The sequence below is a fragment of the Desmodus rotundus genome, chromosome 12 (assembly GCF_022682495.2).
Source record: "Desmodus rotundus isolate HL8 chromosome 12, HLdesRot8A.1, whole genome shotgun sequence".
Classification (NCBI taxonomy): Eukaryota; Metazoa; Chordata; class Mammalia; order Chiroptera; family Phyllostomidae; genus Desmodus; species Desmodus rotundus.
Window position 1 is genome coordinate 27,479,262 of NC_071398.1, and position 16,243 is coordinate 27,495,504.

Below are 16,243 nucleotides of genomic sequence, written 5' to 3' on the forward strand. Positions count from 1 at the left end.
AACGAGGCAGCCACTTGGAAACGAGGGGTCCCGCAGTTCCTCGGAAACTCGGGCCCAAGAGCTGTGCGATTTCCCTCCTGTGCGTCCACTCGACAGGCGTGAAAACTCACATCCGTCCAAAAACTCGTGCACGTGCTCAGAGCAGCACTGCTCCCAGCAGCCAAAAAGGGGACAGCTGCGATGTCTGCCGGCTGGGAAATGCATGGACAAAATGAGGTTATCCACTCAACGGGACGTTACTCCACCGTAAGAAGGAACAAGGGACTGACCTGCTACAACAGGAATGTCTTGAAAACGTGCCAAGTGTCGGAAGCCAGTCACGAAAGGCCAGGTGCTGCGTGGTTCTGTTTATACAAAACATTCCCCAACAGGCGAATCCGCACAGACAGCAAATCAGTGGGTGCCATGGGCTGTGGGGGAGGGAACAGGGACTGACTTGCAGACAGGTGCAGGGTTTCTTCTGGGGGTGACAAAAACGTTCTGGAATTAGAGGGGTGACGGCTGCATGACCTTGTGAATATACTGTAAGGCACTGACCTGTACACTTTAAAATGGAGATTTTGGAAGTGTATGAGACGACGAGATTACGGAGAAATCATGATGGGAGAAATGGAGACTACGGAAGGCCAAAATTAACAGGCTGCCACAGAACCATTCCGGGGCGTCACCAAAGGGAAACGGGACAGGTGGAAAAACAGCCCATGACACACAGTTCTCTTTCACTTCATACAGGTAATGCATATTTATTGAAAATTTGCTTCACCGACAATGGTGAAATCAAGACCCCATTATTACAAAACATGATGGCTGTTGAGACTTACAAAAATAAAGCGAAGGTCTATGTTTCACAGATCTGTGCAATCTGCCTTCAAATCTCAGGCTGTCCTTTCATCAAAAAGGAGATCACGGATCTAGTATTCCTCATGACGGAACAGTAAAAAACCGCATTCCACTGACAAAAAAATAGCTTTGCTTCCAAATAGCACAAGTCTTTAAAGTGACTTTTTCCCAACAATAAATATAGAAAATAGCCTTAATGAGCGCATCTTAGCTTGGTCAGTTGTGTTGTTTCCAAGTACATCCTCCCTCTTGGGTCAGGAGACCCCAGCCAGCCTCTGCCGTTCTCCGAGTCTTTGGTGCATGCAGCGGCTGGGTGCAGTGCCCCCTGAGGCTGATCTGTGGAGCCCCTCCTGTGGGACCCTGGCCACAGCACACTTCAAGCTGTATGTGAGCCTCCATGCATCACAGGGGGAGGCCCTTGTACAACGGACTCCCAGAGCCCCACAGGCTGAAGATTCAGGCCCTTTAAGCAGGCGGCCCCTCTGGAATCATCACAGCTCCGCCTGCACACCAAGGCGGTCAGGAAAAGGCTCTCTCTGGCTCTCTCAGGCAGTGGCCTGATGTCACACAGAAGGGGTCTTTGGTGGGTGAACTTGCTGCATGAGCTGTGGGCGCTTCACCCTGGGTTTCCTCCGCTTCGGCCTGCTTTTGGCCTTGTTGATCTGTACCACAAAGAAGGCCAGGACCACCATGGCTCCCAGGAAGGCAAAGACGGGAATGGTCTGGCCCACCTCCTGGTTGTAGCGGCCAGGCATGATCCCTGCAAGAAGACAGCAGGGAATGATCAGTAATACCACAGCTCCTTCTGCCATGATAGGCAGGCTCACCAGAAACAAAACGCTAAGCTCATTAGCTGGGCTTGCAGGGCAAACATAATTTTTAAACGTCAGTTAAACAGCCCAGGCCATTAGGAGAGAATGACTGAGAGCGACCTGCACCCTCGCTGTTCAGACTGGCAGCTTCTGAGTGCGTGTGCGTGCATGTGTGTGTCTGGGCAGGAGGTGCAGGGAGGTCTTCACTCCTCCCCATGCTCACTTCAGACAAAGACCAGCACTGGCCTCCCTTCTGTCACACAGAATCTACAGCGGAGCTGCCCCGAGCTGCTTTTTGTTTAAAAACAATGAAAGATAGACACGTTTGGATGCTGGGAAGGAGACAGGGTGCTTCTTTCCTAGCTGAGTGGAAGGAAGGAGGGGGAGGCCAGGCAGGAAGTTAAGGACGGTTGGCTGTGGCCCCACCTCCTGGGAAAGCCTTCCACAGAGGACATGTGTCAGAAATGAAGAGTGGCCACTGGAGAACCCTGCTTCACAGTCAGAATTACTCTGTAACTGAGCAGTGCTGGGACCCCATAATTCCTGCCCGCAGCGCACCCCAGGACCTGCAGGTGAGGCCCTCAGGGGCTCGGCACCAGCACACAGAGTTCCGAGGGTTGCACTGAACCAGCAGGGGCGCCCCCTTCTAGTCTCTGGACTTTCTGGCCAACTCCTGGAACCAGAAGAAACGCTGCTTGGGAGCGGCACACGCCTGGAAGAGCACAGGGTACCCAGAGCAGGGGCTGCCCGCACACTGCGGAGATGACTCTGTGCCAACTGCCCCGGGTGAGGGAGGGTCTGTCCCACAGGCCAGTCAGGCCACGGACCGTTATCTGTAGAGGGTACATCTGAGGTCACTCAAGGTGAGGGAACAGAATCAGGTCAGATCTCCTGAATGTAACTGAGAGCCCTGCCCAAGCAGGACAGGGCAGAGCATCAGTGGAGACCTCTGGGCAGAGGGCTCAGGGGCCCCAACCAGCTGATGACAGGCACCTCCTAGGGTATGTAATACATGCATGTTTGCAGAACTTCAATAAAAATGTGCAAGTTACTCTGTTGGAAAAAATTTATGTGTAATATTGGGCCATCATAAAAGAAATTCAAATGTGAAAATCACAGAACTTTCTCAGGGAGATGATGCTGTGTTACTCTCTTAGGCCTGCTTACGGCCTTGCTGACTGATCCCACGAGGAAGGCCAGGAAGGCCAAGACCGCAGTGCCTCTCAGGAAGGCAAAGAGGGAACTGGGGGCCTGCCACCTGGGGAGGGGAGACAATGCTAAACAAAGAAGCAGGTGAGTCAGCACAATGCGGAAGCACTAAGAACTGACCTCCAGGGATGTCCCAGGCTCCACTTTCTCCGGGAGATAAGGGTCTCACTTGAGGGCGATTTGATCGGAAGTTGGGTAATACCACTTTGTCCAGGTCGATGGAGAGTAACTTCTGATGTTTCCAAAGATTACTTCAGGAAAATGGATTAAAACAAAATAAAAATAAGCAACCAGCCTAGGAAGCTTACTTAGCCAATACCTAAGAAACAAAGTGATTTAAAGAGAAGTGTGAAATGTCGTCCCATTTACATCTCCCTAAATGCAACTGTGTGACAGCTGTAGTGACAATGACCAGGTCCTGAGGGAGAAATGTCAAAACTGAGTCCATACCCACAGGACTTTAGTGCCGGAGCAGGGATCAGTCCTGCTGGGTCTGTAACACTGCCACCTGGGAAATTCGCTAGGCACTGGGAGAGGAAACGACACCTCAACCTCCACAAGGAGCTCAAGCCAGAGGCCCGTGGAGGTCTCTGCCTGGAGACGCTTTCGGATGAATGCAAACCAATGCAGCAAAGGTGGCGACCCCCTTGGCCAGAGGCTGTCTCTGCCCTCAAGGACGGCACCAGAAGGAAGGAGAGTAAGCGGACACACCGGAGCCCAGGAGCTGGGAGAGGCAAATGGGGAGGGGCAGCTGGCCCCTGAGCCAGGACGAGGAGGAAAGGGAGCACGGACTTTGTGAAATGTGCTGGACTTGTTACAGCAGCGCTACGGTTATTCATTCTTAGACCAGAAGAACTTGTTTAGGCCAATACAACTCAGACCTGAAGAACAGAGAGGTTGACACCCTGCAAAGATCAATAGGGAGCTTGGGAGGATGCCTAGATGCAAGAGCGAAGAATGCAAACGGGAAAATGTGAAAACAGTTCCGGCCAAAGTGAGGAAATGAAATAAATGTGTTTGCAAATTATGAATTCCACATTTTTCTGCTTGTTATTTTCATTTGGAAATGGCTGGTCTGTCTCTTACTTCGGCCAAGTGAAAGCAAAGACGTTCAGTCCCACTGGCAATCAGAGGAAGCCGGTCACGCTAGGCCGGCGGAAGAGCGGATTTCTGGGAGGGGAGAGATAAAGTACTATCCGCACTTCCACCTGGGCGACTGCCTGGGAAATACCAACGGGTATGACAACCCGTTCCATTCCGTACGATTCACCCTCCGTGTCAGGCTTACTCAGTCTGAAAATTAAACAATGTTAAATTAAGGAATCAATGACATTTAAGCTTTATGACTCTGTAGCTGAAGATATGTGGGGCTATATTTTAATTCTAGTACGTGATACCTACTCTGGAATCTACGTCTCTGGTAATGGCATTTTCTAGTTAGGCAACTGTGGTAACAGTGCATGACGTTATCATTAGAGAATTTCACAAGGTTCTGATGGAAGGAGAGAAGGGGAGCCTTGCCCAGGGGTTTCCAGTGGGGGGGGGGCGACACTCCTGCAGCTGCTCTGAGGACCCCAATGCTCAACCAAGATACCAGGGGAATGAGCATGAGTTTCAGAAACCGACCAGAAACTGGCACTCAGCACTGATGGACACCCAGGCCCTTCAAAGGCTGTCTGACACTGTCTCAGATCTCTCCAGAGATTCAGAACGTAGACCTAGGTCTAGGTCTCTGAGCATTGAGGATAATATTCAACAAGATGTTAAATGTGAGATGAAGGTGAAGCCTGGTGGGTGTATAAGGAAGGAGTTCCTGAGCGCCATCGTGAAAATCAAATTCTAGGAGCAGTGTGTTATCGGCACGCCTGAGAGATTATCTGATGTGGACCGGGAGACCAAGGATGCTCTTATCGGTTTCTCAGAACCCTGGACAGCACCCTGGAGAATAGCTGGGTTTCGGAAACTTTAGCCAACAACAACTGTTCAGTGCGTATGAACTGCTGACCATGGCTGGAATTAAAGTCTGGTGTGAATGCTAGGATAGATAATGGTGGGTTATAAATAGATGACATGTAAAAATGGAATCTTATCAGAAATTTTTAAACAATGGGATGGTGACTGGAATGGAAAAGCACCCAGCAACCAAAGTCGTAGCAAAACTGCTGACGAGAAGACAGTGTGACGACCCTACGATTCCCGGTGTCTGTTAAGCAGGCTCTAAACCAGACAGGTGGTCTGTCAGTGGCGCACTCAGTGCTTCTGTTCACAGCAACAGCTCAGCGGAGCAGGCGCCAAGGTCCCCAGGCAGGCAGCCTCATTTTGGTAGTTCGCAGCAAAGGTGGTGGTCCTCTGTCCCCTGCCACATGCCCATTAGCCACACCAACACCTGTACACACTGAGACCCAGACAAAGGGGGCAGTCTGACGGCGAGGAGAAAGGAGCCTCCCTCGAGGGGAACCTGCTGCCTGAGGGCCGTGGGGGCGCTGTGCTACCTGTGAGGGGAGGGCGGTTTCTCACAGCCCCCTCAAAGGAGGGGGGGGCCTACTCCACAGCTGTACCAGGACCCCAAGGCAGGAAAAACCCCCACTCTCCTTGACAGATCAGGATACTGTCTATAGATCACTCGAATTGTGGTTTCCGAAAAGAAATGATGCAAATTAGAAGATCAAGTCCGACAGTAAGATGGAGACCCACAGGTCAACAATGCACACCACGCAGAGAAGTGCCCTGACTGACAGCAACCCTGTCACGGGAGGAGGTCGCTCTCCCAGGCACGGGCACCGCACCAGCCCAGGAGGAGGGCACCACCGTCCCTTCAGGCCAGCCTGGACCAGCTCTGCCGTGAGCAGCCCCAGACCCTTGGTGTGACAGAAAAAGGACCCATCTGTATTTCAGGATCAGTCGCAAACAGGGAGCATGCAAACCCCGAACCCCACGCCCAACGAGTCAGAGCTCCTGTTCAAGTGACGTCACTATCAGATCGCAGCTTTTCAAGCAAGAACAGACCAAAACCTAAAAATGCCAATTACCCAAAGCACATCTTCATGCAGAACACCACCAGAGCGCAGAATTCTAAAGGTCAACATGGGGGCTCACTAATTTAAATCACCACCACAGATGACAAGCTAGAAGACTTAATTATTTGATAATAATGCCAGTAAAATTCCATTTTCTTATATAAAAAAATAGTAATGAATCATAAATCCTGCAGGAGTGGAAAAGCACAGAAAGACACGAACCTGGGAGCCGTCTCATTTAAAGGCTGGGGCTTGGCCCATGACAGGTGCGGACAGGCTGGCAGGGCCCGAGGCTCTGGGCCTCCCAAACGGGCCTCCAGGACCTTGGAGTAGCGGTGCAGGTGGTTCCCTGGGCAGTGTCGGCGCCGACAGCAGGCAAAGGTCAGTGTTGCGAAGATGCAAGGGGGAAAACGAAGCTTCGTTAGTTTGTCTGTCTGCTTTCCTGCCAACAGGCCCAGGGAGCGCCTCCATTAACCTGTCCTTCAGGTGCTTCAGGAGTGAGACCGGACTGGGGCCGCCTGAGATGTGCGCTCACTGCTGCAGGGAGGGAGAGAGCAGCCGCTCCCTGTGAAGCGGCCACACGCACTCGGGCAGCGGCTGGGCCGCCCAGTCTGACTGCAGTTACACACCCCGGGCTGTACCTGAGGGTTCTAACCTACAGAGAGGATGCACAGAAAAAATCTCTCTCTTGAAATATTTAATTCTCGGTCCGAAAAAAGAAATCTGCATTTTTAAACTTCAAAACTTTTTATTTTTTAGATCTATGCTGTCCAATACTGTAGCCACCAGCCACACACGGCTACTGACCAGAGGAAACAGGGTGTCACGTGTTTAAGTAGCAACACTGTGGTGTTCCAGGCTGAAGGATTTTGTTAAAGTGAGTTTCACCTGTTTCCTTTTATTTTTAACGTGGCCACTGGGAAGCTGGGCTGCGTGCAGCGTGCCCCACACGCTCCTATGGACAGCGCTGCGAGGACCACCACGTCGGGCTGTGAGGGCTGCAGGTCAGTCCCGCCTGCGGCACACCTGCGGGAGGCCGCAGTGCCCACACAGTCTTTTCTTCAGGCTCCAGGGCAGAACCACTGGGTGCCTTGAGCAGGTACTGTATTTGGCTGTGTATAATGTGCACTGTTTAGCCAAATTTTTGAGGGAAAAATAGGATGCACATTATACATGGGTACAATAATCCCGTGTATAACGCGCACAAAACCGTGGGTGTGCATTATACACGGCACTTAACTTCCCTCAGCTCCTGTTTCTTCACTGGTGAATGGAAAGAATAGTCTCTGTTTCCTCGGAGTTCTGGGAGGGCCTAGCGAGGGACTCTGTGTAAAGCACCCCTGGCCTGGTGCCTAGTACCTAGTGAGAGCTCAAAGATGTTGGCCATCCCTCCCAAAGACCACCAGAAGCCAGGGTCTTCGTCTGTGAGTGGGACACAAAACAGTAACTTGGGGTGGTGTGAGGACACTGGAGTGAGCACAGGAGAGCACGTGACACTCCAGGTCCTTGGGACGTGCCCATCCTGTGCTCGGGAGTAGCCCCGTCTAGAGGTTAGAGCTACAGGCCCCTATTCCGCCTGCGGTCCTTAAGAAAAACCACAGTGGCACCACGAGCTGGCTCTGTTTTCTGGCAGGCATGCCTATTTCCTGAGCCGGGCTCCACCCAATGCCCGCACTGAGCGCCTGTGAGCCCACTCACCTTCCATCCTCTCTGGAGTGGCCAAGCCCGCCCCACTGGGAGGGCGCTGCCGGTGCCCAGAATGGCTGAGGCTGGGAGGGGTCACCCCATACGACGTGTACTGAAGGAGCGCGTCCAGGAGCCAAAAGCAGTCTGTGGGTTCAACAAGCATGCTGCTTAGCAATTAGATTTTTTAAAGAAATTTCTACAGGAAAACAAAAGTTAGCCCCCAGAGTGAGGGGGTGGGGGAGATGGGAGGTGAAATTAGACAAAAAATAAAACCCTATTCTTGAGACACATGCATTCTCCACAGTCAGCACCAGCTATAGAGAACAGCAAGAAACACGACCAGGCCTAGGCCTCACCCCAGAACCAGGGCTCAGGCAGGGCGGCAACACTGCGCCCCGGCTGGGCAAGTGGCTGCAGCACCACGGGGCTCTGGGCACCTCACGATGAGGACGGAATCCAGCTCATCCAGGGATGGCGAGACCACGCAACACCCGCCGAGAAAAGAGTTGGGACTCCAGAAAAGAGGAGGAGAAAGGGGTGCTAAAGCTTCTGTCAATGGCCAAGGCTGTCCTGGGGGGGGGAGTATCCTGATTTATACAGTGAGGGCAGAGCCAGGACCACAGTGTGTGCTCCACAGGGAGGTGGGTTCAAGGTCAACACAAGTACAGAGTCCAATAACTTCAGCTGTCCTCTGAGTTGGTGGCCCCCACCCGAGTGTGAAAACAGAAAATCTCAATGACTCTGGGACACACCACAGGGAGTCTCGGTGCTGGTCTGTGATCACCACTCCCACCACTGAGCTGCGTGGGTGGGCCCTTCTATCGAGAGACAGATGCTGCTGTCCCTGATTCTGGGATCGCTGCTTCCACCCCAGTTTTCCCTGCACTGCAACTCCAAGCCCCGTCAACACCAGCCTGGACCAGATGAGACTCCCAAGAGGTGACACCACCCCAGGAAGCACCTGTCGCACTGAAAAGCGCCTCTGGCCGAGTGCTCGGGGCCCCGAAGGTCCTCTATGCTGCCGTCTGAAGTGTAAGGACTGGGACATTTGAAATTTTAATAGAAAGTCTTACCAGGAGATTTTAAGTCTTAAAAAAAAATCTCTGTGGAAATAAAACATTAACCTTCTTTGAACTGTGACTTTAACCATCACCTTTGATTTTTAAAAATACCAATCTGATGCTAAGGATGCACATAAAATACTAGAAATTCAGTCAACTTTAAGTCAGAGGAGAGGTGCTCCACACAACTCCCAGTTCACGCTCTCCTGGCCTCGCTTCTTCCAGCTCAGCCTGTCCTCTGTTTGCCAGGATGAGGGGGAGACTCCTCAGGTTCCCCTCAACCCAGTTCTGCAGGGAGTTAGAAGACGAGGTTTTAGTCCTGGTGTTGCCAGCATCTGACCAGGGAAAAAGATGAAGCACTTGCACCATTCCGTTTCCACCTTCATAAGAAGAGAAACACAAGCTATGCCCAGATTTGGAGGCTGCAATGAGAGATGCTGAAAAAGAGAGGACCAGCTCCCTCACTGGCGAAGGCTCCTAACAGCCAAAATGCCCTGGTCTGGAGGAGAGCGAAGTGCTGGCCCTCCCGGGCAGAGTGGGCCCGACCCGAGAGGAGCACCTGCAGCAGTGGCAGTGGCAGTGACGGACAGACCCAGAGGGGGAGTGGACAGCGCAGGCTGGGTGGAGCAGCAAAGGGTCTCTCCACTGAACTATGGTGGTGCTGACCCCTGCTGGCCCCTGGACAGCGAACACGGAGGGGAAGGCAGTGGAGGCAGTAAACAGGTTTCACTTTGCCGATTAAATTCATCCGGACTCACGAATCTGTCAAGATATTCCAAGCAATCAAAGCAGCAGGGACTGCCCCTGCCGCCCCGGCCCTCGAGAGCAGGTCTCTACTAATTTAACAGCAACTTGGCAGTGCCTTTTCGGGGACAAGGGGAGAGGGGATGCGAATGTCAAAGTCACAAAGCGCAATCCACTTTCCAGCCACAGCAGCATTCTCACCCTTCTGTCGGTGACTGTCATCCAAGCAGTTGGAGTCTCCGTACAACACAATCCGGCCTCCGCCCTCAGCTGGAATCTGATAAAGTCCCAGGATGGGGACGTTCTCAACAACTGCTGTTTCTTGCTTTAAAACCTCCAACCCTGAAACAACACAACAAAAACAATGAGAATTCCTGTCGAGGAATGAATTATCTTCCAGTTGCCACGTAACTTGACATGTGACAAAGAAATCATAGCAAAATCCACTCTCCAATCACATTTTAGCAAAATTCACTTATATGTATGTACATACATTTCCATATCCAACCTGTTTCTTTCATTTTCACTTGAAATTGTGGTAACAGTATTTATACTTTTAAAGGTCTCAGTTTCCCCCTTTTATATTAAAACACAAACTTGTGTCCCTTCTCATGCTGAAAGGCTTATGTCCTTGGACCGCACCCACTAGGGGCAGCCGGCCAGGCAGCTCCTGCTAAACACACAGGTACATCCACATAGACGGTCACAGATACTCGCATCCAGTTCTGTGTCTTATTATTCAAAGCTAGGACAAACACAACTAATCTTTAATATATGCGCCCACATATTTTAGATTTAGGTTTAAGATATCTGTCATATCAACCTCACAAATTCAAATGTTCCAAAGCACAGCCTTCTTATCTGTGCCCAAACTGACAGCACAATGTACAACGTTTAGTGAACCAGAAGTCAAAATCGCACACTCGCCAGAGGCAGCACCTGCCGGGGACACCATCACAGACTCCAGGCGTCTCTGCCCCGGAAGGGAGCGCATTCCTCGGCACTAGAAGATGCCTGTCTTCCTCAGGACCCAGTACTTAGCGTGTTGGGAACCTCTAAACCGTCTGTGGCTACTAAAATGCAGCACGTCCTGCGCTCTGTGTTTAACCCCACTCGGAACTGAGTGGGGAGAGGGACAGAGCGGCAGACAGGGGAGTGGGGAGCACACACTGCACTGCCACGGGCCTCACGGCCTCGTGTTTCAGTTTTGCTTCTGACAATAAGATCCTTTGTGATCCAGGGTAACCCAGATTTTCAAATCCCTCTTGTGCCCAACAGATCATTCAACTTAAAGCCTGTGTGCAGATAAAAATCCTACAAAAGGATTTCAAGGTAATTTTCATTTTCAAGCTAGCAGAACTCCAAAATGAAGTATGTACCCATAAGTCTGCCTTTGATTCCTCTCCCAAGAAAACGGGGCACTACCAGCTGGCCCCCGTTTGGCCCCTACCAGAAATGGCACTGCCCCGTGAGAAACCGACTCCGGAAGGACCACTAACACACAGCACTGTGCCACGTGACGGGAAGACATGACCATGTACGTGCTCGAAGCGGAAACAGGGCCCTCCGAACACAGACCTAGTGATCGACCTGCCTGGGTGAAGGGGAAGTGCCCTTCTTCAGGCAAGACTCCTGGGAATACAAAAATACATTCTACCTCACAGCTGCAAACAGATGACTGAGAAATCCTTTCTGCCTCCTTGTCATTTTCAACCAATGAAACTCCCTAATTACCAATTACAGCAAATGGCAAACTTTGCAATGGAGGGGCCTTCCATTGTGAAATTTTAAAAAATACCAGCTTGCATGGGGAAACAAATACTTCCTGGAAATCCGCACAGGCCTGCCCTGTTGGGCAGGGGCAGTCTCACAACTCTAGCAGAGGTGAGAGAGGCACACGGGGCACAATCCGAGCCTGGAGCAGGGGCTGCAGGAAGATGGCCCGCATCGGGGCAGGTGGACGGCTTCCCGCCTCCGGGGAGGACGGGGCAGCCCAGGTTGCGCTGGCTCTGCCTGCTCCGCAGATTCGCTCAGGGCACTCGGCACAGTCCCAGATGCGAAGGGGAGGGGGGCTGCAGCATTTGCCTTCTTGGGTGATGCCCGGCTACAGTTAAAATAAACAAAACTGAAAGGGAGGGCCTTTCTTTCCTTCAAATTCTTAAGGGAATTTTAAGAGAGGACTCTGTAATTAGTATTCTTTACCTTTATACAGCTAAGAACAACAACACAAGGTCAACATTTTTCAAAATTTTAGGAATCTGGCAATCATGGATGTAGAAGAATTTACAGATAGTAACAAAAACTTTAAGCAACTTTAAAGGTAGTTTTAAAGAATATCTACATACATTCAACAGCCCCTCCCGCAGGAAATCTGATTTAGTCTGCAGTGCTCAGCACACACACATACTCAAACTGCCAGCAAGGGGCTGTCGTATCTATCTCTGCATCTTTCAGAGCTGCTTCCCAGGAGTCTTGCCTGAAGTAGGTGCCGTGCAAGTGGTATTGCAATAAATTACAAAAACAAAACTGTTCATGAGTTTGGGGATTTCTTTTCGGGGTGATGAAAGTGCTCTGGAAGTAGATGGGCTGATGAATGCACCACTGTGAGAGTACACTAAACATCACAGAATCGCACCCTTTAAAAGGGTGAATCGTATGCAATAAAACTGTTACTTCAAAGGAAAAAAGAAAGAAAACCAGAAAGCACATAACAGCTCTCCTTACCTTGGTCTTTAAAAGTCTGTGTAATCACTATGCCATCTTCTGGGAACTTAGCGATGCTGCACCCTGACGCATAATACACTGGAAAGCAGTTATGGGAACACAGAAACACAGCATTTTATCAACAGCTACTAACGTACCTAAAATGCACTCTTCAAACATTATGTTTTCTAAAATTGTTTTCAATCTTAGGAGAGGAGCCGCTATTACTGCCTGGTCACACTTAAACTACAAGAAATGACCTCCAAGTTGAAGTTAAAAAAATACCACGAAGATAAAGTTTCCGGACGGGTGCCAGAGTCAGAGCTGTCGCAGACCTGCGGTGGCGAAGGCAGGACGAGCAGCGGCAGTAGCGGCAGTGCTCACTGTCCTGGGAACTAGCTCCCACCACCAGTCTGGGGAAACTTCTGACAGGAGGTTTGCAAAGCTACTGCACAAACAGCATTACACAGATAACAGGGACCTGTGAGGTATTCCCTATTTGGGAAAATACAGGATACAGAGCACCGTATAGGTGGCACTAAAACCAGAAACACGTGCAGAAAATTCTATCATTAAAAAACCTGGACAGGCCTAGCGTGGTTAGCACCCAGCCTTCCAGATGTTCCCCATGAGGATACTGAACCATTCTCTCCGCGGAGCCCAGCTTCTTCAGGAAGCACACTGTCCCGCTCTCTGAAACTTAGACTCTCCTGGAATAACGCATTCCATTAAAACAGAGGCACAAAACCTTACTGTCATGGCTTGCCAAGGTAAAGTCCCCTTCGTACAGGCCATCGCTGAAGGCCATGTTCCAGACAGAGAGAAGTTCGTTCAGAGCTGGGACGTTGGCGCCCCCGGTGTCGGGCATCCACCACTGCCTGCGAAAGAGACGACAGGCGGGAGGAAGGAAAGAGCTGAAGTGCTCGGTACACACTGGGTACACACTGTCTTCACGACAAGACTAAATTTCCTCTGCCAGAGCCCAGTCCGGCCATGCTAAGGTTTCAGCTGAAACTAAAAGCCACGGTTTGAGCAATACTGTGGCGCTGATGCTTCAGCCAGTGGGCAGAGTAAATCAAAGTACATGTATTTCATGAAATGCACCCCACGTGACATGAATACACTGCACATTAAGCCTAGACCTCAAGAGTGTCAGTGACGAAAAAGAGGTAAGGAAGAAGCTTGTAAAATTCGTCACAGACTCTAAAGAAAAAAATCCAAACTATATTACTGGGATGACATTCACAATGCACTGGGAATCCTTGGTTAGTAACTAATTTACTAGAAAGTTTCTTTAAATAATAGGTCCTTTGGTGCATTTAAATTTGTCTAGATTCAGTAATACGGCAACAGAAGAATGGGAAAGAACCAGACAGAAATTTAAAGCTCGAGTATCTACAATCAACAAGGAAAGACAATGAGCTTTTAAATTAGCACCTGGAATCAATGAGCACTTTACTGACTTCACAAGCGGCTGTCAAGAACATCTCTACTACATGGAGAGAGAGCTTTCTATAACCAAGGGTCGGAACCTGTCTCTAACAGCTAAAAAGACCGCCATGGGTCAGACAATTTACGTATTTGCTAGGTAGAACTTAACTCCCCAAAAGTGAAATTTCTTATTCAAATACCAACTCATATCAATACCTTGTGTTTTCATCGTAAAACTTGACTTTTCTCATGACAGACGTGTTGTACCAGTCACTGAAAACGATGAGAGAGAGGCCATTATCCACGTCCCGCCGCAGTTTGGCCACCTCCTCGGGGAAGTACTCCTCCTCACTGTCCACCAAGAGCAAAGTTCCTGAGGGACAAAGTGCCGAGCTCTGAGAAATTTCACCTCCGAACGACAGAATGTCACTGTTTCACAAACACAATGTTTTACTGGCAGCCACACTCCAGGTACTGGCTTTTGACATTTTGTTCTGTGCCCCCTGAACCACGTTAGAGGACGGTGGGGAAGAAGGGGCCAGCGCCCTGCAGTACAAAGATACCAGTTGGCTGTGGCCTTCTGCTTCGTCTGTGATGCCCCCACAGATATTTCACTTACTGGAGAAGGAGCAAAAGACGGGGCTGGAGCTTCTTTTCATTAAAAAGAAATGAACATACTAAAAAATGTACAAGTGTCCTTGTCCCCAGTCATTCCAATAGTGCTGCATTTCATATGAACATTACCGCTGCACCGGTCCGCTTGGCGCCTCGCCTGGCCTCCAATGGGACCGGGGACCCCACGTGCGCCCTTTGCTGGCCTCTCATTTAAACCACGATTCACCTTTCAAACTTTTCATAACACCCAACAGAGAGGAAAGAACCCCTGGCCAGCACCTCGCTGCTGCTCACCGTACTGACTGGCATCAAAGCACGTGAAGGGGGAGCCGAGGACTTCGACAAAGTAGCCCATGCTTCTCAAGTGCTGGTACATGTCCCTGAAGTTGGTGTGGATGTGGTCACCATTCCTGGAAAACACAAGTCCTGGCATTTAAATGATCGGTCTCCACTCGTAGTAACGGCTACCTAGCCACAGAGTGAACTCCTGAAGGCCGGTTGTGTCTGTGGGAGCACAGCTCTGGCCCCAGCAGAGGCCTGGGGGCGGACGGGGGTATGCGGGCGGGGGATGGGGGGTGGCCGGCCACAGGCGCAGCAGCCCGCAGTCACACTCAGACTGGTGGGGTCGGTGCATGAAATGGGTGATAGGAAATCGTGCTCACGGCACAGGAGTGAACCGGTAAGATGACAAGGAGAAATGGCCAAAGACATGTGCTGAGGCATCACTTTAGTGGTGGCACGCACGTAAATGGCCCGCCAGCACTAGCATTTGGCAAATTCAGTGTAGGAACGCAGACCTGCAGGACAAGCCACAAAGGGCAAGAGAACTAAGATAGTGACAAATAGTTAACTTTACATCACCACTACTAATCACTTTTCCATCCTTTCTCCTCAACATGCTTGTGTTCCTACTGTGTACTCTATGTCGGCCACCTACCCAAGTGCCCCAAGGAACACTGGGCATCATTCTATCTGCCACCCCCACCTCACAGACCATCAGAGACTGCCTCCCATGTGTTCCCCTCTGGGCCCACAGCCATTACCCTGTCAACTTCTCCTCACTTCTTGTCTACCTGCCTCTGGTCTGAGCCCCTCTAAACTGCCTTCCAGACATCTTTGTAAGAACTGACCTTTCAAGTGTCCTGCTCAACTCCATCATTGCTGCTCACCGTTTTCAGGGTCAAGCCCAAACTCCTTTACTTACACTAAGGCAGAAACGAATTTGGCATATGGGCAGGAAAGTCGGCCCACCTGCCCTGAAAGGGCTGTGACGGGGCAGGGCCTGGAGGCTTGCGGAGGACACACCAGGAAGCCTGGCACATGAAGAGGTCTGGAGAGGCAGCCACTGCAGTTTTAAGCAAGCTGCAATGGAATTTATGTCTTCAGGTGACCAGGGATGCTGCATGAACAGTGGTACTTAAGGGAGAGACAGTGGCAGCAGCCACTCGTTGGGAAGTGACTGATGCCATCCAGGCAAGATATGACGATGGCCTGAACAAGAGTGGGAGTGGAGGTGGCAGCCACCAGATAGGGCAGGAATCAGGACATGGTCTGGAGAGAGGACTAACAGGATCGGCTGAATGATTCAACAGGAGAAGCCAGGGAAGGAGAACAATTAAGGATGAGCTCAAGGCTTTTTACGGCACAATTGTGCAAGTCTGAAGGGGAACGCGTGGGGGGCCTAAGAGAATGACGGGGACCTGCAAAGTCTGGGGTTGCGGGAGTCAGGCTCAGTCAGGAGCAACGTCTGCTTCCCACAGGGACACGACCCCTAGGCCTGCTGTGGAAGAACTGGGGTTGGGGGGGTGACGAGCACCATGTCTGGTGGCTGCTTACCAGTCCAAAGGATCATTCTTCATCCTCAGATTATCCCTGGGGAAGTAGCCGGGTGGATAGCGGAGGTTGTGGTACTGGTCCCAAAGAATTCTCTTGCTTCGAGGAGGAGCAGGAATTATCTTCACCTTTATTGGGAGCTTCACTGTGGAAGTCTGTTCTGCACCATTTTTTGACTGAAAAAAATAAAAGAAACTTGAGGCGCCCCTTTTGTTCAGAAGGTTTGGGGGTTTGTTTAAAATGTTGATTCTATTTATCAATTTAATCCTAACAATTTGAACACAAGAATTTC

General features: G+C 50.7%; 1 protein-coding gene across 3 annotated transcripts in view; it reads right to left on the bottom strand.

The window, feature by feature from the left end:
- Positions 1-723: 723 nt before the first annotated feature.
- Positions 724-16,243, bottom strand: part of MBTPS1 (membrane bound transcription factor peptidase, site 1) — a 51,708-nt gene continuing 36,188 nt past the window's right edge. For all 3 annotated transcript variants that reach the window (XM_024556037.4, XM_045191740.3, XM_045191741.3), the window contains 10 exons: positions 15,955-16,127; positions 14,413-14,528; positions 13,720-13,876; positions 12,826-12,950; positions 12,094-12,171; positions 9,571-9,711; positions 7,577-7,708; positions 6,101-6,227; positions 2,982-3,112; positions 724-1,600 (listed from right to left, as the gene is read on the bottom strand). In XM_024556037.4, the coding sequence (XP_024411805.1) occupies positions 1,404-1,600; positions 2,982-3,112; positions 6,101-6,227; positions 7,577-7,708; positions 9,571-9,711; positions 12,094-12,171; positions 12,826-12,950; positions 13,720-13,876; positions 14,413-14,528; positions 15,955-16,127 (1,377 nt within the window). In that variant the 3' untranslated portion in view covers positions 724-1,403. The remainder of the gene's footprint in view (positions 1,601-2,981; positions 3,113-6,100; positions 6,228-7,576; positions 7,709-9,570; positions 9,712-12,093; positions 12,172-12,825; positions 12,951-13,719; positions 13,877-14,412; positions 14,529-15,954; positions 16,128-16,243) is intronic.